This window comes from Ascaphus truei, chromosome 4 (assembly GCF_040206685.1).
Source record: "Ascaphus truei isolate aAscTru1 chromosome 4, aAscTru1.hap1, whole genome shotgun sequence".
NCBI classification, from domain to species: domain Eukaryota; kingdom Metazoa; phylum Chordata; class Amphibia; order Anura; family Ascaphidae; genus Ascaphus; species Ascaphus truei.
Window position 1 is genome coordinate 310,118,269 of NC_134486.1, and position 27,747 is coordinate 310,146,015.

Below are 27,747 nucleotides of genomic sequence, written 5' to 3' on the forward strand. Positions count from 1 at the left end.
GAGTGTTTTATTAACCCCAACAGTACCAGGCGAGCCAGCAAAGCAGACAATGATAAAGTTATACATACTACAGTATTGTTGTCTACAAGATATCCTGGAGCGTTATACATTTATATAGCTATTGTTTCCACTGGTTGACATTGCAAAGTATAAGCACGTGTCCACATAAGGTAGCTAAAACTCCATTGTTTTATGCATGTCCATAAATGCTATTACAGAGAAATTAATTCCTGGAACCCCAGGTCAACCCATTTCTGTGTACATGTTGTAGCATTGTAATGCATTTTATTTTCTCTTTTGGCACTCTTTGTGTAATGTCGCAGCACTTGTAAAACCCCATGCGCTGTTTAAATAGGAACATTGAACCAGAATTAATGGGTATAATATTCGAATTGGTTGTATCTGCTGTAAAGCACACATTCTAAGGGTACCTACACCGGTTATATTGGGTAATAGAGTGGACACACAAGTGAGAAGTAGTATAGCCCCTCCTCCCAACTCCACAGGGGTTACGTTTGTGCCTGAAAACACAAATATATCACCTCTTATATTATCCATTAAAGGACAAAGATTATACCGTTACAGCACATTGAAAACGCATACAGGTATAGGTAGTGTAGAATGCAGAATTGTAGATGGAACACATTATTATGTGATTGTTATATGATTCCGATGTAGTATAATGTATTCATGGTGAATTAATACAACAAGTGCCATTCATTATGTATATTAAAACGTATTGCAGTTTTATAAATCCCCAGCTTGTCATAGCAAAATAAGCAAAAACACAAATACTTTCAGAAAATATTTACAGTATGTTTGAAAGGGTTTCTGCTAAGTACTATGTCCACATTATTCAGACGTTCTCATCCACAGATTTCTTTTTGAGCCCTTCACTGACAATACCATGTTTGCTGTCATTTCAACATCAAAAAGTCCTGTTGAACATGCTCTTCCTGAAGAGTTCTAGGTGTTGTCAGCATGTTCGGAATCCCTGCATAATGAGTTTTTTTTTAGCGATTGCCCCACCTCTCGCCACCCAATAATAGCATATTTTATCACTGAACTGCATTTCAAGTAGTATTCTGGTTAAAAGAAAAAGCAAAGGCTTCTTCAGATGAGGGCGTTCCAGCATTAGTGCTGAAGGACAGCTCCTGGTTACTAGCCTTTGTGTCTCCGACCACTGCGGCAAGGCGGTGATACACAAATATAACTGAGCTGAAATGACTAGATAGAGTATACTGCAATACATACAGTATGTGTCTGCTTCAGTCTACCAAGGTAAGACCTTCTGAAAACAAATCTCCACTTACCTACAATTCCAAATACAAGATTGATGTGTTAATTGGTAACGTCATCATTTGTATGTGTTTTTTTTTTAAACAATATCACAAGTAACATTTGTATTTCCTATGTATTTTTAAAAACCCCAGAACAAAATTGAGTAGCTTTTTGAATTTGAAATCTCATCAGCATTGGAGTACCTTAACCCTGAAATACCCAGTACCTGTGAGATCTGTGGATCTTTCTGCTATGCATGCCTGATAATAAAGTTGGCACCAGAGCAAGAAGTGTCCTCAGTTCATCATGTATCCCCCTTGGGAGTGATAATACATCTTACCAACTTCTCAGCTTAGGCTAAGCAGTTTTCATTCTACTATCAGAAGTACATCTGTGTAATAATCCAATCAGCTACATCTACTGTATGAAGCTTTTCCTCCTGCGGTCCTGCCTTCTGCACTGCTTTGTCATCTAAAAATGTCTATTTGCAGTAACTGCTCATAAAATAACAGGAAGATTATGGAATACTTTGCAGGACTCATTGGCACATATGGAGTTAAGGAAAACATGCTATTACCTAGTTGTATTATGTTTTCCTGTCAGGTATTTTAATACGTTCATCTTTACACTGTTTTGACACTGTAGTCAGTGCTTAAAAACTTTGCATATGTAGCAGTATGCCTTTTCCACTGCATTCATGAGTTTTAATAGACAGCAAAATTCATGTTGTGACATGTAACTTGGTCAATTATGCATAGAGCTTAAAATTCTTCAAGATTTCTAGTTGTGCTTTTTACAGGATGTGTGAATAGTCATGGACTTGGAAAGCACGTCTGTCCTGAAGCTATTCTCGTGCCTCTTATTTCAGATATTACAATAATGGTCAAACATTAAAGGAATCAAGTATATTATTTATGAGGAAAGACCATCTAAATTAGACTATTTCTACAAGCCACTAAGGTTTGGGTGTGATTTCTATAAACACAAATATCCAGGGACAATTCAAGTCTCTTGGATGAGGTTCATCATTAACATTAACACAGTTCCATACTGATATTAGTGAAAAGAAAATGTCCACCTGCTACAAATGGAAGGGCTCTTTATGTTACTACCAGTAAGAAAATGGGAGTTACTTCACAATGGAACCATGATGGCAGATATAGTAGATACACTCAAGACAATAAATTGATAACATCTGAGAAATTAAAATGTATGAGGAAAAATACAGAATTGATCATTGGAGAAAGAAGTGAAAAGAGTCAGTATTCTATGTTTGTGTGTGAAAGATAATTGGCAAATGTCCTAATCATTATATTTGCCTTGATTAATATTTAAAAAACAACAATTATTATATATATATATATATATATATATATATTTAAAAAAATAAACAAAAAAGATTTACTGTATGTGCATTGTTTTAACCATTTTTTTAGTACTATACTGAGTGCTCTCTCTCTCTCTCCCTCTCTCTCTCCCTCTCTCTCTCTCTCTCTCTATATATATATATATATATATATATATATATATATATATATTGCACTCAGTATAGTACTAAAAAAATGGTTAAACTTAATGCACATACAGTAAATCTTTTTTGTTTATTTTTTTTTACTCGAAATTACATAATTGTAGTAGCCATTTTAGGTTTGCATATGCTGATTGCCACTTCAAGCAACTTTACCTGGAGCAGCTTGATAAGTCTTTAGATGTAATCATTGGTTTGAGATATTTGCTTCAATTGAAAGTTGTAACCACAATCAGAAAATTCATATACAATTAAGTTACATTGGTTATTTAACAAAAGCAAACATGTAAATAAAGCAATCTGTAGGATAGGTTACAGTTCTTTGCCAAAATAACATTCCGTATGTTTGGATAAAGAGAACCATTGCAGCAGAATTACTTTAGTCATTCGTAATTACCCTTAGTTCTAGAGATGATTCATATTTGGGGATCAGAAAATTAAACTGTGTTTCTGTATTGGCTTCAGAATAATGTTTACTTTTTCCCCCTCTTCTTTTGTGATCATAAAATGATTGTGAAAAGCCCCATTACCAATAAACCTAGAGACTTGTTCTATTCAGATATACTGTGTTATTTTGAGTATACTGCAGGAAGCAGTGTGTCAGGGCACAGCCAAGGATGATCAGGATAACAGCTGGTGTTAAAAGGTAATCTTTATTCGAACATCATGGTGCAGACAAAAAAATGGAGGGTAGCTACCCTCCATTTTTTTGTCTGCACCATGATGTTCGAATAAAGATTACCTTTTAACACCAGCTGTTATCCTGATCATCCTTGGCTGTGCCCTGACACACTGCTTCCTGCAGTATACTCATCTATTCATCGTTATCACGGATGCACGCCATCTACAAGAAGAAGACAGGCTTTCCTCATGTGAGTTTTTTTATCCTTTTCTACTTTGGAAGGTGTATTACTAAGGTGGTTGCAAGCGTGTGTGACATTGTCCTCATTAGGAGTAATGTGGTGGAGCTAATCATTCTCCACTCACAGCACCCCTAGGACTTCAATATATATGTCTTATACACAACGCTCACCTATACACTCATCACTCACATTTATATCAGACGCCTGCATTACTACATCTTCAATCAAGAAATCCTACATGGACATTATCATAACCATTCCTCTATAGTCATTTTGAGCACTATTGATGAACTTTGTTCCTCTATTACTGTGTTATTTTGGTGCATATTAAATCATTTTACTTAGGACTCACAACCGTTCCAATGGTCCAGTATATCAAGGATGATAAGCATGTGCAACCATGTGTATTTATACCGTGCAAAGCATTGCATATTCTATACAAAAAAAAGAAGCTGTAAATATCAAGAACACAATTACCTCCATTTGATCCTAACACAATAGATTGTGGCTCTTTATCTGCAAACTGTCTGTGGGGGCTGACTTGCACCTAATTGCTACTTTAGATTGTCACATTGCCCTGAAGAAATCTTGCTCAGTATCATGAATAAGAAAAATGTCATGGAGCCAATTTTAAATATTTAATTGCAAGAAATATCAGTTATCGCATACTATTTTTACTCACAGACAACAAAAATAAGGTATGCCAAGAAAAATTTCTTATGCCTGATTTGCACCATATACTGTACAAAGCAGTGCAACGTACTGTATCCTGCTTAAAAAAAAAGGCTATAGGGAGATCCTTTGCAAAAGGTAATAATGAACTGAAGAAGCCAAAGCATTGGGAAACAGGGGCATATATATTAAGGAAACCTGGTAATGTATGTACTGTAAGATTAAAAAGTAGATCAAAAGTTATACGAAACTTCATCAAATGTGCATCATCTGTATAAAATATTATACATATGACGCATAGTTTGTTGTTTGAAATGATTATTCCTTGATTTGGTCATGTTGAATACCTGATTGAGTTCCAGAGAGCGGTGCACTCACGGTATGGGGGAAACTGCCATGGGTGCTCAGCAACAGCAATCAGACGCAAACGCACAAACTGCGACAGTCCAGGGTACAAAATGAGAATAAAGCCGCCCTCCAATGGCCCTTCACAGTAACAAGAGGAATTTATTGGCAGTGTCTGACAGATCTGGATAAAGGGTCGCAAGCGGGTCGAAACGTCGGGCATTGCCATAAATTCATCTTTTCACTGTGGAGGACCATTGGAGGGCTGCTTTTTTCTTATTGTGATTGTTATATTTGAGGTCAACAGAATTGTGGGTGCTTTTTACTTCTGACGGATATTGGTAAATATGAATGATTAGTGTAATATTATTTATAATAGCCATACCGTGAAAATAATACATTTTGGTAACCTATATAATGAAACAAATGTGCTGCGTCAAACACAGTTTATGGTTGCTCCATAGCAGCTTCCTTCTGTGCTAACGTTATTAGCAGACATTTTAGTTGTACTTGGTGCACGATTTGGATGCATTTTCTCCTCGTTGTTGCGCACTAAAACATTCTTTCTTTAGTACACAAAATGAACATCTGTATGTCTCGTGCAATTAATATCTGTGCACAAAAACAAATAAAAACATTTTATGCTGATGGGGCAGGTGGGGAAATGTCAGCTTAGTACATATGCGCACACAAGCGCCGTTTAAAAGGAGATTTTAAGGCCCCCATTTTAAACCCAAAAAAGCAGACGCTTCGTACATAAGACCCCATTATGTTTCTTCAAACAAGTAGAAAGCAGAATATAATAAAAAAAACAAGCACAGCTGAAATAAGGAAGCGGTAGCAGTAAAGAGGCTACAGGGGATAGGAGTTGGGAGGTGGAGAAAACAAGAGAAATAGACTTACCGTACTTTATAAAAAGGTCACCTGATAGATGAATGATGACAAAACACTGAGATCCTGTTACATTTCACAGCAAAATCCAAATTCTTTGAGTGCCATGGTGTTATTAACAATAAAATGTGTTAATGTGTCTCTTGGACTTTGTTGCATGTTGTTTTGTTTTTTAATCGCATTTATGAAAATCTTTCAAAAAACCAAGGGATTCTGTTACATTTGCAGAAAAGAGCTATGGTAAAGAATTAGCAACTATCGTATTAAATCTGCAATCCACTGCTTTTTATCATTGTCAAGTTTGTTTTCTGCTCTTTTGAGAAATCCCACTATTTTTTACATTCTGTTGTTGAATTCTGGAGATATTAGTTGGTGAACAGTTTCCTTCAAGGGAGGTTAAAATGGCCACTGCCACGCACACTCATTTAGACAACAGAAGTTGTCATGGTAACAGCTGATGCCAGTAAAATAATAAACAGGTTAAAAATCAACAAAAGTTGAAGATTTTGAAAAAAAGAAAAATGAGTTCCCAATGAGCCGATCTATTTCTATCAGGTTATATTATGATTTGTAATTTATTTTTGATGGGGATCGCTGCTTCTCTAGAGGGAACACGTGATTTTCACACAGCCACTGCTTGCACAAATGCTATGAACTTAATCATATTGGAGATAGTGGTTTTGCAAAATTATATTTAACATTTTTGCGAATGTGCATGAATACTTTGCGTCTAAATGCACAATATACAATGCAATAGAACACCAATAAACTTCACAAATCTCCCATTGACGCAAATAGGACAAAATACCTTGATATATTGAAACTAACAAAAACATGTGCAATATACTTGACCAGCCTCAACCCAATATGACCCACTACCACAACAAATATTGACACAATATATTTGGGGAAACAAGTTTTATTAACAGCTTTACAGTATAACCTAAATCAGTGTTTCCAAACTCCAGTCCTCAGGGAACCCCAACAGGTCAGGCCTTAAGGACATCCCTGCTCCAGCACAGGTGGCTCATTCAAAATGACTGAGCCGCTGACTGACCCACTTGTGATGGAGCAGGGATGTCATTAAGACCTGACCTGTTTGGGTTCCCCGAGGACTGGAGTTGGGAAACACTGGCCTAAATACATCACAGTATGTAAAAGGATGATGTCAGGCTGCCCTGTAAAATGTCTAAAGCCCACAAAATAACCACAACTCCAGACCCCTGCTGCTGACTTTGCAGCCAAAATAAAATTAACCACCTCAAGTCCAGGCCCAACCTGGCAGCCATTTAAACCTCCACATTAAGGCCATTTAAAAAGTTTTAAAATTGGCCTTGCATAACCCCCCCCAAAAAAAATATTTTTAAACCATGCTGCTGCTTCAAATGAAATAAATCATTACCTATTTCAGATAAGTGAACGCCGTCATGTCTAAAGAAACACTTCTCAGCCCATTCAAATTCCAAGTGACACATATGTATACAATGTAACTCCTTAACATACAGATGTATCCAGACTAACCTTGCTTTTTTTCTTGAAGCATGTCCCGCCATTCTGCTGCAACATTACCATTGTCTCCTATGGAAACTCTTGAGGCATGCCTCGGTATTTTGAGCTATCTGTGGAAACAGTAAGTCTGGATTCATCTGTACTTTGCTATGGCCTTGTTAAGAATGTTCCTAGCTTTATGAACAACTAATGAGTTGTGCACCCTTCTCCAAAAAAACAAACGAGGGAGAACTGGAGACCAAACACTAAAATATTATCTAATGAAATAAAAACTTAAGCTACATTTTGTATCATATCCCTTATGAGTTCCAAAGTTTGCTTCTGATCTAACTCATTACCTCCTAAATGTATCACTATAATGCTGAGAGCACGATGACTGCATTTTAAAGGCATTATTTCTGGGAATAGCTGTACTGATCTCAATTCTGTATGGCCAAAGTAGATAACCCCCACTTGTTTTGAACACAGACCAAAATAAGAACTGTATGAGCAACATGTCCAGAGGACGATCCCAATGATCCTTTCAGGGACAATTAAAGGCTATAAAAGCTACATATGAATAAATATGGCAAAAAACACTTAAACTATAAGAGTTTTTCTTTTTATTATAACCTAACATAATGTTTCTATCTACAGTATTCAAACTTCAACGAGCTCTCTAGAATCTGCCCCAAACCCAAACAAGAAACCTCAGTGGAAGCCCCAAACCTTTAAACTGAAAACGAGAGACCATTAGAATGAGACACAGCAGAAAGCAGAAAGCAAATGATACTCTGCCTACATTCAACACTTGAACTGGACAACACCAATGGTGATCATAGAAACCCTTCCTGTTCCATCAGTTTTTGACTGTTTAAGGAATATATACACTTTTTTTGGAATCGACCAAAACGTCCCCTGCAAAAAGACCATCGTAGGACAATTGAGAAGAAACTATAATTTCACTAATCATAAAAGCTCTAAAAAAATAAACCTACAAAAAAGCAGCATTAAACAGGTAGATAGACAAATATATAACCTCTGCTCTGTATAAGTAACTAAGTTTAAGAATGAAGGAGGAATTGGAAGTCTAGAATCCTTACCAGGGTTCGAAAGTCTCCATCGCGTTATGATATGCTTGATCACAAATTCATTAGTAATATCTCTCAAACTAAAAATGCTACAGAAAAATTATAAACAGCAATTCAAAGTTCCACTGTATCTGGAGACAACCCATCATTATGTTTTTTTACTTAAAATCAATAACAATAACTGAAAAGCTGACTCGCCCCCAGTTAAAGACCCTTTATCCTGCGTAAATATACACCACTCCTTCCAAAACCTCAAATAAGATTGCCAAAGTATTTCCTGATAGTCTCTCTAGGTAAAACATTTTTTGATGAGGAGCCTTGGTTTTTTTTCCCCCTTTATTTTTTTAATAAAGGGTATTCTTCAGACCTATGGAATGTACAGTTATGCAGGTTTATGTGGGGTCAAAAACATCTCCTCAGGGCTCTGTTCCAAAACAGGTTTCGGAGGCAATCATACAGCATTCTGTTTGTATGCAAGTTAAATGCATTCACCTGTGTAAAAGTGCACTGGCTATTCCCAAAACCTGGTGAGGGGCCACGAGAAAAGGTTTGAGAACCACTAGTCTACATTAATGTGTATTTATTAGAATGCTTATAATGTTTCTTTTTAATGTTGTTATAAATAACTAGAATTTGTAGTTTTGAAGAAAATAGTGGGAGGAATTTAGTAGTGTAATTATTTATATTTGGTACAGAGACTCTTGTTCGACTGGGAGTAAATTGTTTTAAGTTAGAACTTCTGAATGAAAAACTTAAAAATAGCACATTTTTAAACTTCATTACCATAGAGGTGGTAACGGCTATGGTAATGAAAGAGTTAACTCCGCCCGCTACCCACCTGGGAGGCCTAACCACCCACCCAAAACAGCTCATTCTACCCCGTATATAAAGCAGCCGTTTGCTTCCGCGTGTGTTAGTGCTGCTGGTAATGAGGGTGAGACAGACTGGGCTAGGTGTTTGGACATATTTGGAGATTGTGGTAGTTAATGGTGATTTCTGATTGAGTTGTCTTGTTATTCTATATCATTTTCATATTTTCTTGTCAGTGTGAAAGTTGTTTAATAGTGTGTTATTTATTTTCTAATATATTAAGATATATTATATCTTTTTTGTGAGTGTTTGAGAAATTGAGTGACATGGACAGGAGTGGGTGTGCAAGTGCGAGTCACAGGAGTGAGGCAGGTGTGGCCCGTGCAGGTATAGGGCGTGCAGGTGTAGGGCGTGCAGGTGTGGCCCGTGCAGGTGTAGGGCGTGCAGGTGTGGCCCGTGCAGGTGTAGGGCGTGCAGGTGTAGGGCGTGCAGGTGTAGGGCGTGCAGGTGTGGCCCGTGCAGGTGTAGGGCGTGCAGGTGTAGGGCGTGCAGGTGGGTCAAAGGACAGGAAGCCTGTTAGGATAGAGGTTGGGGAGTCCAGCAGGAGCTTCTGGGCTCAGGGCCAGCTAAAGGGCTCTGGGAGGAGTGGACAGGGAGAGAGGGACAGTGAGCACCAGACCTCTGAGGCCTCAGGGCGCAATGCTCCAGCTGCTGAAGTACCTCCAGCATGCAAGCCTTGTGTTGAAGGTTTGCACAACAGGCACTTCTAGAGAGAAGAATATAATAAAAAACAAGCACAGCTGAAATAAGGAAGCGGTAGCAATAAAGAGGCTAAGTGGGAAAGGAGTTGGGAGGTGGAGAAAACAAGAGAAATAGAGTTACCGTACTTTATAAAAAGGTCACATGATAGATGAATGATGACAAAACACTGAGATCCTGTTACATTGCAGGTTGCACAGCAAAATCCAAATTATTTGAGTGCCATGGTGTTATTAACAATAAAATGTGTTAATGTGTCTCTTGGACTTTGTTGCATGTTGTTTTGTTTTTTAATCGCATTTATGAAAATCTTTCAAAAAACCAAGGGTTTCTGTTACATTTGCAGAAAAGAGCTATTGTAAAGAATTAGCAACTATCGTATTAAATCTGCAATCCACTGCTTTTTATCCTTGTCAAGTTTGTTTGCTGCCCTTTTGAGAATGCGATCTCCCCTAGAAAAAGGAGCAGGGAAATAACGACGTAGCTATTACATCACAGGGCCCCTGGAGTGGGAGACCACATCAAGTAGTATCAATGTCTATAGGGCACCCAAAGGGTTAACCTATTAAACATGCTTCTGCTCTTCGTTTACTTTCAGTCTAGACAGGACTGCCCCTTCATGTAATGAAAACGTGACCCTATTTAAGGTCAAGGGAGGAAGATTTTTACAAATGTAATAACCAAGGTAAAAAAAAAAGCACTCAACACATTGTATATTATATGCATATAGTTTAATTGTAGCTTTAGTTTTGACAGTGAAGAGGATCATTTTTTTGGTTTGTCATATTTTTATTTCTTAGTTTAACACTTCTAAAGCCAACACTCTACATACATGATTTACCTTTTCTTTCCCCTCGGATGCATTTCATTATATTTTATTTTCAATGGATTAGGGAGGATGAGAAGGACGTGGGGAATAGAGGCGAGATGAGGCAATGTGTGATGACCACTCTAAAGGAAAAGGTCCCCTCTGATTTAGAGTGACAATTCTTTGATCTACAAAAGGTGGTGCAGTAGCCTTAGCAGTATTCTCCCTGCACTAGCGCCTGTGTGTTGGTAATAGGGAAGTTTGTGAGGAGCAGTTCCCTGGACACAACCTAGTGTTACCTCCAAGTGAACCAGGTCATCAAAACCAGTGGCAGATACAGTGCCATGCCACTGAGAACTGAAAGGTCACTATACAGCAAGCCAAATAAGTATCACTGTGATACTGCTTTATGATGTGATTACCTATATTGGGTATATGATGTACCAGGAGTTGGTGGCCACTCTGAACAGTGTTGCCTTCCCAATCACCATTGGAACAAATACCATCAGGCACTTGGTGTACACTGTACTTCTATGCCTGTGCCCGACTCCTATTCTGTAAGGAACATTACAAATACATTTCACACAGCCACTGATTGCACAAATGCTACGAACTTAATCATATTGGAGGTAGTGGTGCTTTCTGCTATTAATGGTTTTGCAAAATGGCATTTAACATTTGTGCGAATGTGCATGACTACTTTGCATCTCTCTAAAAAAGAACTGGGTTGCAGCAGAAAGAATAGGAAAACAACTGTCAGTGACAGGACCATTGATGCAAAAAACAACATCAACAGACTGAAGAATTAAAATGAAAAGTAGCAGCAGCATAGTCCTTAATAGTGACAGAGTGGCAATGGGAACATTGCAAATGGCAGGTCATTGTGGTTGAATATAGTAGAGGATAGTAAATCATACATAAAGGCTGCATAATGGTAGCTCAGACTCAAAGAGAGTTATACACAGAAAATGTGTTGTATGGAAGAATGTTGCATCAAATGGTCTTGGAATGAAATCTAACAATCTTATGTTCTTACACCACACACATGCATAAAAGATGGATGCACTTATATTAGGCATTTGGGTTTTGGTGTTCATGGTCAATATAGTCTTATAGTCTTCGGAGCATTACAAAGACTGTATACACGTTATAGATGATTGTTTATTTACAGCAGAATACATCCCCTTGTTATGGAACATGCTGACATTATTTAGGTGTAATGTCACTTGTGAAAATGTCCCTCATTGCGAGCAGATGGCAGCTACTTCACAGGATAAGTGGAAGACAGACTGATTCTAGCTGGAGATGTTATTTCTTTTGTCTAAATGCACAATATACAATGCAATAGAACACCAATAAACTTCACAAATCTCCCATTGACGCAAATAGGACAAAATACCTTGATATATTAAAACTAACAAAAACGTGCAATATACTTGACCAGCCTCAACCCAATATGACCCACTACCACAACAAATATTGACACAACATATTTGGTGAAACAAGTTTTATTAACAGCTTTACAGTATAACCTAAATCAGTGTTTCCAAACTCCAGTCCTCAGGGAACCCCAACAGGTCAGGCCTTAAGGACATCCCTGCTCCAGCACAGGTGGCTCATTCAAAATGACTGAGCCGCTGACTGACCCACCTGTGCTGGAGCAGGGATGTCCTTGAGACCTGACCTGTTTGGGTTCCCCGTGGACTGGAGTTGGGAAACACTGGCCTAAATACATAACAGTACTGTATGTAAAAGGATGATGTCAGGCTGCCCTGTAAAATGTCTAAAGCCCACAAAATAACCACAACTCCAGACCCCTGCTGCCGACTTTGCAGCCAAAATAAAATTAACCACCTCAAGTCCAGGCCCAACTTGGCAGCCATTTAAACATTAAGGCCATTTAAAAAGTTTTAAAATTGGCCTTGCATAATCCCCCCCACCCCCCAAAAAAAATATTTTTAAACCATGCTGCTGCTTCAAATTAAATAAATCATTACCTATTTCAGATAAGTGAACGCCGTCATGTCTAAAGAAACCTTTCTCAGCCCATTCAAATTCCAAATGACGCATATGTATACAATGTAACTCCTTAACATACAGATGTATCCAGACTAACCTTGCTTTTTTTCTTGAAGCATGTCCCGCCATTCTGCTGCAACATTACCATTGTCTCCTATGGAAACTCTTGAGGCATGCCTCGGTATTTTGAGCTATCTGTGGGAACCGTAAGTCTGGATTCATCTGTACTTTGCTATGGCCTTGTTAAGAAAGTTCCTAGCTTTATGAACAACTAATGAGTTGTGCACCCTTCTCCAAAAAAACAAACGAGGGAGAACTGCAGGCCAAACACTAAAATATTATCTAATGAAATAAAAACTTAAGCCACATTTTGTATCATATCCCTGATGAGTTCCAAAGTTTGTTTCTGATCTAACTCATTACCTCCTAAATGTATCACTATAATGCTGAGAGCACGATGACTGTATTTTAAAGGCATTATTTCTGGGAATAGCTGTACTGATCTCAATTCTGTATGGCCAAAGTAGATAACCCCCACTTGTTTTGAACACAGACCAAAATAAGAACTGTATGAGCAACATGTCCAGAGGACGATCCCAATGATCCTTTCAGGAACAATTAAAGGCTATAAAAGCTACATATGAATAAATATGGCAAAAAACACAAACTATAAGAGTTTTTCTTTTTATTATAACCGAACATAATGTTTCTATCTACAGTATTCAAACTTCAATGAGCTCTCTAGAATCTGCACCAAAACCAAACAAGAAACCTCAGTGGAAGCCCCAAACCTTTAAACTGAAACGAGAGACCATTAGAATGAGACACAGCAGAAAGCAAAAAGCAGAAAGCAAATGATGCTCTTCATACACTCAACACTTGAACTGGACAATACCAATGGTGATCATAGAAACCCTTCCTGTTCCATCAGTTTTTGACTGTTTAAGGAATATATATACTTTTTTTTGAATCGACCAAAACGTCCCCTGCAAAAAGACCATCGTAGGACAATTGAGAAGAGACTATAATTTCACTAATCATAAAAGCTCTAAAAAAAAAGCTACAAAAAAAGCAGCATTAAACAGGTAGATAGACAAATATATAACCTCTGCTCTGTATAAGTAACTAAGTTTAAGAATGAAGGAGGAATTGGAAGTCTAGAATCCTTACTAGGGTTTGAAAGTCTCCATCTCGTTATGATATGCTTTATCACAAATTCATTAGTAATATCTCTCAAACTAAAAATGCTACAGAAAAATGATAAACCTCAATTCAAAGTTCCACTGTATCTGGAGACAACCCCTCGTTATGTTTTTTTACTTAAAATCAATAACAATAACTGAAAAGCTGACTCGCCCCCAGTTAAAGACCCTTTATCCTGCGTAAATATACACCACTCCTTCCAAACCCTCAAATAAGATTGCCAAAGTATTTCCTGAAAGTCTCTCTAGGTAAAACATTTTTTTGATGAGGAGCCTTGGTTTTTTTTCCCCTTTATTTTTTTAATAAAGGGTATTCTTCAGACCTATGGAATGTACAATTATGCAGGTTTATGTGGGGTCAAAAACATCTCCTCAGGGCTCTGTTCCAAAACAGGTTTCGGAGGCAATCATACAGCATTCTGTTTGTATGCAAGTTAAATGCATTCACCTGTGTAAATGTGCACTGGCTATTCCCAAAACCTGGTGAGGAGCCACGAGAAAAGGTTTGAGAACCAATAGTCTACATTAATGTGTATTTACTAGAATGCTTATAATGTATCTTTTTAATGTTGTTATAAATAACTAGAATTTGTAGTTTTGAAGAAAATAGTGGGAGGAATTTAGTAGTGTAATTATTTATATTTGGTACAGAGACTCTTGTTCGACTGGGAGTAAATTGTTTTAAGTTAGAACTTCTGAATGAAAAACTTAAAAATAGCACATTTTTAAACTTCATTACCATAGAGGTGGTAACGGCTATGGTAATGAAAGAGTTAACTCCTACCGCTACCCACCTGGGAGGCCTAACCACCCACCCAAAACAGCTCATTCTACCCCGTATATAAAGCGGCCATTTGCTTCCGCGTGTGTTAGTGCTGCTGGTAATGAGGGTGAGACAGACTGGGCTACTGTAGGTGTTTGGACATATTTGGAGATTGTGGGAGTTATTGGTGATTTCTGATTGAGTGGTCTTGTTATTCTATATCATTTTCATATTTTCTTATCAGTGTGAAAGTTGTTTAATAGTGTGTTATTTATTTTCTAATATATTAAGATATATTATATCTTTTTTGTGAGTGTTTGAGAAATTGAGTGACATGGACAGGAGTGGGCGTGCAAGTGCGAGTCAGAGGAGTTGGGAGTGGAGGAGTGAGGCTGGTGTGGCCCGTGCAGGTGTGGCGACTGCAGGTGTGGCGAAGGACAGGAAGCCTGTTAGGGTAGAGGTTGGGGAGTCCAGCATGAGCTTCAGGGCTCAGGGCCAGCTAAAGGGCTGTGGGAGGAGTGGACAGTGAGCACCAGACCTCTGAGGCCTCAGGGCGCAATGCTCCAGCTGCTGAAGTACTTCCAGCATGTAAGCGTCGTGTTGAAGGTTTGCACAACAGGCACTTTTGGGACTTGGAAAATTAAGTCCTGGTTGATGGCATGGTGCATTGCTATAATCAACTGTTTGGTAACTTAGCAGGTAAGAACCCAAATAACATACAGTAAGCACAGTGTCTTAATGATTAATGGAATGTACAGTATTTTAGAACTAAACATCCCAAATAACCATTAACTTTTTCACTGTACCATTGAGATGTCAAATACATGCATACTATACACTCAGGGCTGCTGACGAAATGTTCATGTCTCTACAAATCTTATTTTAGAAAACTACACACATTAAATCGAATAATGGGGTGGGGGGCTGTAACTACATGCAAAGTCTTGTTGTGACACAAATACTCAGACTATCTGTGAAACCACCCTGCCCCACGCTACAATAGTTCACACATTTGCACTCCTTACATAATCACAAGTGTAATGTACAGTAACCTATAGTTATATTGTGTTTATATTATATTTCATATATATATATATATATATATATATATATATATATATATATATATATATATATATATATAATATATATATATACAGCCAAGACTAAAAGCAGCCGCAAAAATAAGATGTGGGGCGACATCTGTAATGAAGTCTGTGCATGTGGTCTGCAGAAAAGGACAGTGGAAAACTGCAAGAAAAGATTTACAGATATCAAACGCAAGCTGAAGGTTAAACTGGCTGCCAGCCGGAAACATGCATCAAAAACCAGAGGAGGTCCTCCTGCCCCTTCTCTACATCTCTCACCCATGGAGAAGGTGAGCTCCATTCTTCTGCCCAAGGTTTTCTTTGGATTGGGAGGGGACAGGGACATCGGGCCTAGTGAATCGGACCATGAACCAGGTGAGTACTATTACATGAATAAAGGTAGTCATTTGTAGGAGGCAATATTGTGATTTAAAGTCCTGAATTAATACAGTGTTAAATGATTCACAGTAGTATTGTGTCAAATAGAAACTCCTAACCAAATGTAACATGTGTATGGTAACAATTCTAAAATCCGGCTTGTCATTTCAATCAAACGTACACAATTACAGCAGCATTCATACATATCTGCTATTACACTGGATGTAGTTGTGGCCAGGTACCCCCCTCTGAGGTTGTGCCCCCTTGCTGTGTTACAGGAGGTATACAGGGATATATCTAATAAATAAACATGGGAAGGATGTTAATCCAGGGACAAATCAGATTGCCAATTATTGGAGTCAGGAAGGAATTTATTCCCCCCCCCTATGAGATATCAATGGCTGATTTTTCACTGGGTTTTGTTGAGTGCCTTCCTCTGGATGAATATACTGTAAGTGCGCATAAAGTATCTTGTCTAAATTTAGCATAGGTTGAACTTGATGGACCTTGTCTACTATATAACTAAGTAACACAAGGAGTGTTTGAAGTTCTCGGAAACAAACAAAGTACTGGTTATACCAAAGGTGTGGGGTAAACAACCTTTGTCCGTTGCCCTCACGCCTTGGTTATTAATATAATGTGTTCAAGGTGCAGCTAATCAGATGTACTATCATCTACATCAAAGACAGTTTCTGAAGTGAGTCCTGCACAAGCAATCCTCTTGGGTAACAATGTCTTTGTCACCCTTTTGAAGACCGGGATAACTACCAGTTTTCCAGGCCTTGGGGATTTAACCAGAAGACAAAATGGAGTTGATTATGGAGGCAATTGGTTTAGCCATGATGGGGGCACCAAGACATAGGAACTTAGATTGCAATTGGTCAGGCCCACATTGATTGTTTAGCTTTAGTTTGAGGAGCTCCTGTACAATCTCTTCTTCAGACACTGGGCTATTAAATGTATGTGTTGTGATTAATGGGCATTAATTTGGGTTAACTGCATGTTAAATAGATTACCGGAGCAGAGTTAATCTGGGCCTTAATGGTGAAAGTCTCAAGAAGGATTGGATTGTTAAAATATATTGTAGAAAAATAAACTTTTGAAGGGCTCCAACATTTTGTACAATTAAGATGTTTCTCAAAACTATTTTTAAATATAAATTTAATCTCCACAATTTTGGAATCACTGTAGTTAGGTCTATTTACTGATATAACTTATCAAAAGCAGTATGTTTTGTATATTGTGTGCAGTTTGTATGTGGGAGTGTATATTTGAGTCAAGTGAATAAGACGGAGCACATTCTGATTTTATAACAACTCTTATTAAAAAAAAATCCTCAAATGTCTGTCATAAGTGCCATCCTCTTTTTATAACTGGATACATAAATGTACAATGAATAAAAGGTCATGGGAAGCAGCTCGTTAAAATGAATGACATTATCTGTCCATCATATTGTACTCACACCCCAAAATAACATGGGCACAGATTAGCAGAATCACTTAAAAAAGTAATTCGTTTATTAGGATTTAGCATAGAACATGTGGTTTCAAATACAGACAGACAATATTTGTGTACCAGGCTGTGACAACTCTGTTTTTTACTATCTACATAATATATCACAGCACACCTTGTTTTTTTATTTTATTTGACCAATTTGCTGTTTTACCCATTACACACAGTTTCCTTTGCACACTGAAAATCTTTTGCATGATTAATTGTCACATTTAGGCAAAAAGGAGATGTGAAAAAAAAGATGAATTACTGAAAGAAGGTCAGATCTAAATGATGTTTAATTAACCATGGAGACGTTTTTTTCCCACTCATTTGTATTGCTCGTTAGGGAAATGGTTTGGGTAGAGGTACTGAAAGGCAGGACGGGGTATATATTTTCACAGTTTCATCCCACGCACAGTCTGCTACCTGCAAAACAAAAAAAGGAGTGCTTTTAAATATGCAGAAATGAATGTGCGGGAAAATACATGCAACTTTACCTCTAGGCTGCCCAGGGGACGACTGAAATCCACTGAGTGCTTATTCACAAGTAATAGGGTTAATATACAATACCTACAGCCTTTTTAACATTTGTATCAGTATAGATAAACTTGGCATTGTTTTGCTATTGTATGTTACCTACATATGTTGCTTAATTATAAATAAATGTTAATAAAAAACACCTAATACACTTACTCCTGTCTCCAGTATGCTCTTTAATCCCCTAAAGAAATAGATCTTATCACAATGATGGCACAAGCTCTCACTTGTACAGTGACTTTGTTGCAATGTATTCGTGTATTTATATTTCTAGTTGCACGGTGTAAACGGCTATGTAATACTAATAGCATGTTCTTGTATAGCGCTGCTAGTTTTACATAGCGCTTTACAGAGACCTTTTCCAGGCACAGGTCCCTGCCCCGTGGAGATTCCAACTATGTTTTTGGTGCCTGGGGCACAGGGAGATAAAGTGACTTGCCCAAGGTCACAAGGAGCCGGCACCTGGAATTGAACTAGGTTCTCACTGGCAACTTCAAACTTAGGGCCAGAGTCGGTGTCTTTACTTATTGAGCCGCTCCTTCTTCCTAGTAGACCCCAAATGCCCATATTCCCCAGAAAAACAAATCTTTGATTGCAAAAATGATACTAAGCAAAAGTACATTTGTTCCAATGTTTGGCAGCAACGCATTCTGATGCCATTTAAACCATGTGCAGGTGAAGCAAAATCGGAAACCGAGCAAGGCTGAAGATCCGTATTTGCCAAGCGGATGGATGAGACATAATGTGTCGTTATCCCTGCTTCATGGCCAACAGACTTTATAGCCAAATTTATGAAGCAGAGATACATGGTCTATTTTTACTCTAGGGTTACTGTAAACCCTTTTTTTTAAATATATAAATGAAAGTAATAAATTCACCAGCTAATACACCTTGTAAAATATAGCTGGAATGAAGAATTGCATGCCAGGACAAATTATTTGTAATAGTCCAATATTCAGTGGAGCAAGTTTTGTGTAGGCCCCATTTGTGTTGTACAGTATATACAGTACAGTAATGTTAAACTTGAATAATGCTGCTGTATATGCACACTGTATAGTATGCACAGCATGCTTACTAAGCAGTGCTACAACAACATTTTCAGCAATGTGGAAAATCAAATACAAATTCTTAGCCCCCACTCACTTAAATCTTTATTACCAATCGATACTGGTTATCGTGAATAATCATAGGTTTCTGAGTATAATTCTTTATATCCTTCAGTAGTAACAAACACGTGCAATTAGAAATGACAAAACGTTAGGTAAAGCATAGAATTAGACCAAAATAAAGTTCTACTTCATACTTTTTTCTTTTGGTACAAAATTGCATTTAATGCACAATTTTCAAGACATGCTTTGATGTGAAATTCTCTATCAATTTTCCATTTTACAGAAACACTGATGCAAATATTATTTTTGCATGGAAAATCATTGTGTTCGCTACTGTTTTCTTTAAAAAAATAAAATAAAAAAAGACCATGGTATAACTTTACTGCAACAATGATCAATGCACCGTTGTACACTCCACTGTCATGATTGTGTATAAGTTCCTGAGCTCAGAATAAGCACTACTAGCGAAAGCAGTATGTACTGTACAGTGTTGTAGATCATCTGATTCTTCTAATTATACTTGTGCATCGTTAGTCTTTTGGACATAACGTACCAAAATTTGGTAAACGGGCAGTAAATTGTGACATAACAATTAAAACATTAGGAGGACATACATGGCTGAGTGCTTTCACTTTGCTGCAATGTAAATATGTGTTGCTAAGTTGGACTGAGCCCTTAATAACACCATGATTGATGACCATGTTCCCTTGCAGCAGTTTCATTAAGTCTCAAATTGATTTTATTTTCTGCCCCCTCCCCTCATAACACCCACTGGGAGTCATTGAACCACAGTCAGCGAATGTGTGTTAAATTAACCATAGAAAAGCACAGGTATGTGTAAACACACAGATAACGCGCTTCTATTAATTTACAACTCAAATAGCTGTTAATTTGGGAAGATAATGCAGTGCAACTCCCTCATGTACAGTACGTTAGGTTCTGAATTAGAATTCAGGAGATCTTGTCATTCATTTGTGAAAATCACACACACAAGGATTGAAATGTGGGTGTATAAATGTGTACATACATATATTAAAGTAACAATGTATTTTCTTTAAAAATTGTGCTATACAAGATGTATTAAACGCTCATTTACAAAGACTCAACCTCTACCAGTTATGCATCTATGATGTACCATTATCAATTTATAACCCAATAATATATATATTTTTTTAAATATGAGGCTGCAAATTATTGTGCACAGACCCTTGTAACAAACTGAATACAATGCCAGCATACATTAAGCAACAATCCCACCAACATTTTGAAACCGAGTGGATCCAATGGAGACCAAACATTATTTTCTGCTCTGAGATGTTTATGATAGAGTATATTCAAATAAAGAATGAAGGCACCGTCTTAATTGTTAATAATGGGGGTTATTAACCAAACGTTTTTGGCTGGAAAAATGGTCAAGACCAGTGCAAGAGGCACCAGATTTATGAAAGGAAAAACTCCAACTGTTTTCAGCAGGATTCCTCTTCATTGATAAATATTGTGCTGTGTTTTGAACGGCTTTTTCCTGGTTGTGCAGGTGGGAGGATATAGTACATTGACGATATGGGGTAATGTATCAAGGCAAATGTGATGTAATTCTGCACCAGAAGTAGCAAATAATTCCTATTGCTTTCAATGGGATTGTTTTGTTTATACATATGGTGCCATTTTTTTGCCCCAGAATCACTTTTTCCTTGGTAAATATGCCTTATGTGCTTTTCTTCCTCTCATAACTCCTTCGGTTTGTTAAGTTAGGAGAATATGTTTTACTACTACAATGAAGAGAAAACAAGTACAGGTAGTCCTCGCTATCCAATGTTTCACTTTACAACGAATGGCATATCCAACGCTTTACAATGCAACCTTATGGACGTTTTTCGGTGCCGGAATGCGTTATCCGACGTCAATGTGTTATCCAACGCTCACCGCCACTGATTAATATGGGACTCACTTTACATTACTCAAAAACAGCAAGCTTGACCCTACCTGTCTTTCTAACTATCGACCTGTCTCCCTCCTGCCTTTTGCCTCTAAACTCCTTGAACGTCTTGTATTCTCTCGCTTGCTCCATTTTCTCAACACCTATTCTCTCCTAGACCCTCTACAATCTGGCTTCCGCACTGCTCACTCCACCGAAACAGCCCTCACTAAAATAACGGACGACCTCCATGCTGCCAAAGACAGAGGTCATTACACTCTGCTCATATTACTCGACCTCTCTGCAGTATTTGACACCGTGGACCACCCTCTTCTCCTTCACATTCTCCATACTCTTGGTATTCGGAACAAAGCTCTATCCTGGATCTCATCCTACCTCTCCCAGTTACTTTCAGTGTCTCTTCTGCTAACAAACAAAAATGTGTTTGTGATGCATCAAAATCGGTCAGAATTCCTCCATGACATATGTAGATAATACTGGATAACATGAGCAAGTCCATAAATGATGTGGTAATTTGTCAGGTAAGGGCTAGGAGTCTAGTGAGGTCCACTTGACCATCACAGAAAGAAACCCCATGACGGCCCCTCCTAGTAACCAATAGAACGTAATAACAGGCACCGGTAACCATATACATATATGTGGGGGCACTATGGCCCTTTACCTTGGTGCTAGCAGGACTCCTCGATATCCAGGGCGTGCTGTTCATCCAGGTAAGTATGCAGCAAGAAGAAGGGTAGAGATGTGTAGCACTGCCGCAATTTCCAGCTCCCAGTGAAACCGGAAAAATGATGAGGTAAGCTTTCAATTGAAAAACAGGTCAGGTTTTATTGCAGGGTGGTGCAGCAAGGGGACAACGGAACAACACTAACGCACCTACGCGTTTCGTGCACTAAGCACTTTATCAAGGTGATAAAGTGCTTAGTGCACGAAACGCGTAGGTGCGTTAGTGTTGTTCCGTTGTCCCCTTGCTGCACCACCCTGCAATAAAACCTGACCTGTTTTTCAATTGAAAGCTTACCTCATAATTTTTCCGGTTTCACTGGGAGCTGGAAATTGCGGCAGTGCTACACATCTCTACCCTTCTTCTCTCTTCTGCTAACACCTCCTCCTCCTCTATTGATCTCTCTGTGGGGGTACCCCAGGGCTCTGTCCTGGGACCTCTTCTCTTTTCTCTGTACATACTCTCTCTAGGTGACCTAATAACATCTTTTGGGTTTAAATATCACCTCTATGCTGACGACACACAAATATACTTTTCAACACCTGACCTTACACCTGCTATACAGACCAAAGTTTCTGAATGTCTCTCTGCTCCACATCCTGGATGGCCCTCCGTCGCCTTAAACTCAACATGGCTAAAACAGAGCTCCTCATACTTCCTCCCAAACCTGGCCCTACTACCTCCTTCCACATTACTGTTGGAACTACGATCATCCACCCAGTAGCCCAAGCACGCTGCCTAGGGGTCACACTCGACTCCTCTCTTACATTCGCCCCTCACATTCAAAACATTTCTAAAACTTGTCGCTTTTTCCTCCGCAATATAACAAAGATACGCCCTTTCCTCTGTTGCTCGACTGCTAAAACTCTGACTCAGGCCCTCATTCTCTCCCGTCTTGATTACTGTAACCTCCTGCTGTCCGGCCTTCCTGCCTCTCACCTGTCTCCCCTACAATCTATCCTAAATGCTGCTGCCAGAATCACTCTACTCTTTCCTAGATCTGTCTCAGCATCTCCCCTCCTGAAATCCCTCTCCTGGCTTCCAATCAAATCCTGCATCTCACACTCCATTCTTCTCCTCACTTTTAAAGCTTTACACTCTTCTGCCCCTCCTTACATCTCAGCCCTAATTTCTCGCTATGCACCACCCCGACTCTTGCGTTCTGCTCAAGGATGTCTTCTTTCTACCCCCTTTTTATCTAAAGCCCTCTCCCGCCTTAAACCTTTTTCACTGACTGCCCCACACCTCTGGAATGCCCTTCCCCTCAGTACCCGACTAGCACCCTCTCTATCCACCTTTAAGACCCACCTTAAGACACACTTGCTTAAAGAAGCATACGAATAGCACTGTGGCTATTCTGAACACATGATACATAAAGCTTGGCCCCCTGCAGACGCACTTACCAGAACTCCCTCCTACTGTCTCTGTACGTTCTCCCTACCTACCAATTAGATTGTAAGCTCCTCGGGGCAGGGACTCCTCTTCCTTAATGTTATGTTTGTCTAAAGCACTTATTCCCATGATCTGTTATTTATATTATCTGTTATTTATTCGATTACCACATGTATTACTACTGTGAAGGGCTATGTACATTAATAGCGCTATATAAATAAAGACATACAATACAATACTATCCAACGCTACTTCCAGAACAGATTCCGTTGGATAAACGAGGACTGCTTGTATCTGGTATATTTGGTTATAAATGTATTATTTAGGCATAGTATATAGGTGGTTGCACAGTCTATGCCGGTAGGGAATAGATAAACCGCCTGTGTATGTAGTGATGCATAGTGTAGTGAGTACATAACTTAGCCACTGTGAAAGATGTGCATCCATACTGCCAAGTTTATCTGCATAAAAGAAACAGGAGGTAAACAAGCTGTAAGAGTTTAGAAACAGGTATCCATTGACTGTTTCCTCATTACAGTACTCAGAGAAGGTCCATACCAAGCTAAAAGCAGTAATTGCGATAAACACAGCAATCATACAGTGCATGTGGAAAATTAAGAATTCATTGTCACATTTCCATGTAAATATATAATATTGCAGTCTGTGCTAGCAACATAAATACTTTCTTCACTTAGTTTAAATATTTGCAAAATTGCTTTTGCATTTTTATCCTGACAAACCCGATTATAAAAAATATTTTCTTGGCGTGTGTGCAATTTGTAAGAATTAATATTTAACAAATGCTTGATCACAAGTTTGAAATCACTGCAGCATTCTCTCCTTTGTTAGATATTATACAAATAAAAACAGTATATACATTATATTGCCTACCTTTTCATCCTATATTACCGAACATTCCCTAAATTGTAAAAGCATAAATCATGGCAGAGCAAACTTCTTTCTTTTTGTTGAAGTTTTAAAATATGTTGCTCGTCCTTTAGCCTACTCTGGTCCAAAGGAGCCATGCATTATGAAGCACTACACATGGATTGAATCATCCCAAAAATGCTTTTTTCTTTTTCCTTGTATTTGATTAAAAAAAAAAATCTTGTAACAGAATGTACAATCCTACTATTTATCATGCTGATTTTAGAAGGTTAGTCAATGTATCCATATTTGGTCCAAATACAACTTTTTGCAACAAGAACACTGACTTTTGCCTTCAACAAACATGCTTGCACACAAACTTTACCCAGATAAACTCCCTGACATTCACTGAACTGGAGGTAACATGTTGCATCTCTGCCTTGTGGTGGTATGAATTAAGGAAATTGCCATATGTGTGTTTCAATGCCTTTCTCCACAAAGTGATAATAATCAATGATAAGTGCCAAAAGTTTGTATATTTGAAGGAAACATAGCTAAATATTAAGGAAAATAAGATCGCTTGGTACATTAACAAAATCCGTGAGACTCACGAATAATCGAGTGGACATCTCTGCTTCAACCTTTTTGAGTGCAGTGTGATCCCATTTTTCCTACAAGCTTGCTCATTCTTTCCCAATCAGCGGCATCACGCGCTAATTAATGCGCTGTATTATTCTTTTACAATGCCATTATAAAGTTATTGCAATTAATTACTATGAAATATTTGTCATTTAAAAAATGGTGGAATGGTATTTCATTTGATAAGGTAAACACCCCTGTATATTAATTTCTGTACACCAAGAGTGTGCTAATGTACAATTTTCTTTCCATTCATTTTGAATATATATATATATATATATATATATATTTATTTTTTTAAACTATTTTTCAAGAGAACATTTTGAAGAATGGTGAGGAGAGTGACAGATGGATTGTGTTCAGAAAGCTTTCATTCTTCATATCAAACATAATTTATATACAGTAGCTATAATTGTAAAGGTCCGCATTTACAATGCCACAAGTATTCAAACACAGCACATTTTCTGAAATGTCTTCTCAAACACACAATCCTTACATATTCTAAATAAAATGTGGGCATTTCAATGACAAGAAAAACCTTTGATATAATTTTGCGTTTTTTTTTAATGGTAAATGCTCAGTTGCACATAGCAATTTTTAGATAAATTTAATTCTCTTCTGCTGTTCCCCTTTACAATGATTTTTTTTACATTATTGAACATTATTATTCTAGAAAAACTGAAGGCATTTTATGGTATTCGGACACAAGAACTTGTATTACCTAAGTTATGTCTTCATAAAGTTGTCAGTCAGTGCACGTTAAATTACATCTTTGCTGAAGAATAGGAAAGGTTTTACATTTTCTCTCTCCTTTTCCATGTGTAGTCCTCTTTCCTGCTGATATAGAAAGACTACTAATGCTGTATATACCTGTTGGCTCAGCGAGATCTGGGCCTCCGCTAACTGGGAGCCTGGGGTAACAATATGTACTTGGCAGCGCCTCCACATACCCAGGATCCCCAACGAATAAGATTCCCCTGGGCAAGAATAATGATAATAAGCAACAACGTTGTAAACTTTTACTAGTAAGTGAATGCAAAACCTAAAAATACATCTACCACACATAATCACAGTGCATGAATAGCTGGTACTTAGCAATCAGACACTTGTGGCTTTGCCACACTTCACCTGGAGCAATGTCCCCTTCTCCCACCACCGCGTGTACCCCACACCGTGTCCAATGTACTGGACCAGTCCCTTGGTCACTCAACCCAGTGTCCCCAAAGAACCCTCCCCCCAGGCGGGATTAGCGCCTGCAGGTACCGGTGTTGGTGCACTTATTATAATACCTTCCGGCCCCTCCAGCGGCCGGTAACAGTACTTCACAAAAGATCCGCTGATCCAGCGTAGTCTCTCACGAGTAGTTGCTTGTCTCCAGCAATTTGCTCCCAAACCACTGACCGCACAGCAGCGCAGAAAGAATACTGTGCCCCTGTCTGCTAGTACAGTAAAGGGTATGCTGTCCCTATCTATGGCTGTTCCCTGCAGTACCACAAGCTGGTGGTGACTCAGGGCCTGCACTGGGGCCTAAGGGAGATCTCTGGCCTATGCAGGTGGGTCACTGACCCCTTGCAACACACACCTCCACTCCCCTTGCTCCTGCAGGACCCTCTGCTAGCGTGGTCTCTCCCACACGCTTCCCTTTCCTGCCTGTCAGCAAATCCTCTTCTACTATTCGCTCACTGGCATCACATGTCCCTGCTGAGGCTCATGGGAATTGTAGTCCCAGCTCAGAGCCTCTATTCACTGCGCATGCGCGAACTTCCTCAGTGCCTCCTGTCGCGCATGGTACTGCGCATGTGTTAGACACAACATGGCGGCGCCCTATGCTATCGGGCTATCGCGGATCCCCAGGAACGCTCCCTGCTCAGCCCCCACCTTCCTAAAGTGCCGGCGGGTCTGCCGCTCGTCCCTGACAGCGCGCGCGATCCCCCCCACCCCCCGCAGCGGAGGTACAGAGAGGGCCCAGGGGAACACCTCTACACATGTAATTCAAATACACACTAGGGTAGAACTGTAGTGACCCAAACATGTCAATTTTCTAACCTAATGTATGTAACCCACCCGGCTTCTACGGAGATTACATCGGTTTCCTTGACTCAGGGGCTGGATTCCGGCTGCTAGGCGATGAGGTAGCAAGGTTGGAGAATAATGGGTGCCCGAAACATTAGGCTGCGCTTATAGTGCCGGCTATGGATGACGTCACCCGTCTCTGTAGCCATTGCGAAAGTTGTAATCTGTTTTGGAGACGTCTCTGGCTACAAGGGAGTGATGTCAGGCAAGGGGAAGGCAGAGGGGCGGAGATCAGAGCAAGGGGGAAGGCAGAGGGGCGGAGATCAGAGCAAGGGGGAAGGCAGAGGGGCGGAGATCAGAGCAAGGGGGAAGGCAGAGGGGCGGAGATCAGAGCAAGGGGGAAGGCAGAGGGGTGGAGATCAGAGCAAGGGAGAAGGCAGAGGGGCGGAGATCAGAGCAAGGGAGAAGGCAGAGGGGCGGAGATCAGAGCAAGGGGGAAGGCAGAGGGGCGGAGATCAGAGCAAGGGGGAAGGCAGAGGGGCGGAGATCAGAGCAAGGGGGAAGGCAGAGGGGGGAGATCAGAGCACGGGGGAAGGCAGAGGGGTGGAGATCAGAGCAAGGGAGAAGGCAGAGGGGCGGAGATCAGAGCAAGGGGGAAGGCAGAGGGGGGAGATCAGAGCAAGGGAGAAGGCAGAGGGGCGGAGATCAGAGCAAGGGGGAAGGCAGAGGGGGGAGATCAGAGCACGGGGGAAGGCAGAGGGGTGGAGATCAGAGCACGGGGGAAGGCAGAGGGGTGGAGATCAGAGCACGGGGGAAGGCAGAGGGGTGGAGATCAGAGCAAGGGGGAAGGCAGAGGGGCGGAGATCAGAGCAAGGGGGAATTTACTATTTTAAAGTTGCTAATATAGTGTGTTTCACTTGACAGAAACACACACACACTCACACACACACAGATCCCCCCCTCTCCCTGCACATCACACACAGATCCCACCTCTCCCTGCACTCAGCCATCCCCACTCTCCCTGCACTCACAGACACATCCCCCCTCTCCCTG

At 39.5% G+C, this 27,747-nt stretch overlaps 1 protein-coding gene across 2 annotated transcripts in view; it reads right to left on the bottom strand.

Annotated features, from left to right (window-relative positions):
- Nucleotides 1-17,481: 17,481 nt before the first annotated feature.
- The window catches only part of PEX7 (peroxisomal biogenesis factor 7), a 158,077-nt gene continuing 147,811 nt past the window's right edge, over nucleotides 17,482-27,747 (bottom strand). For both annotated transcript variants that reach the window (XM_075597837.1, XM_075597836.1), the window contains one exon: nucleotides 17,482-17,906. In XM_075597837.1, the coding sequence (XP_075453952.1) occupies nucleotides 17,903-17,906 (4 nt within the window). In that variant the 3' untranslated portion in view covers nucleotides 17,482-17,902. The remainder of the gene's footprint in view (nucleotides 17,907-27,747) is intronic.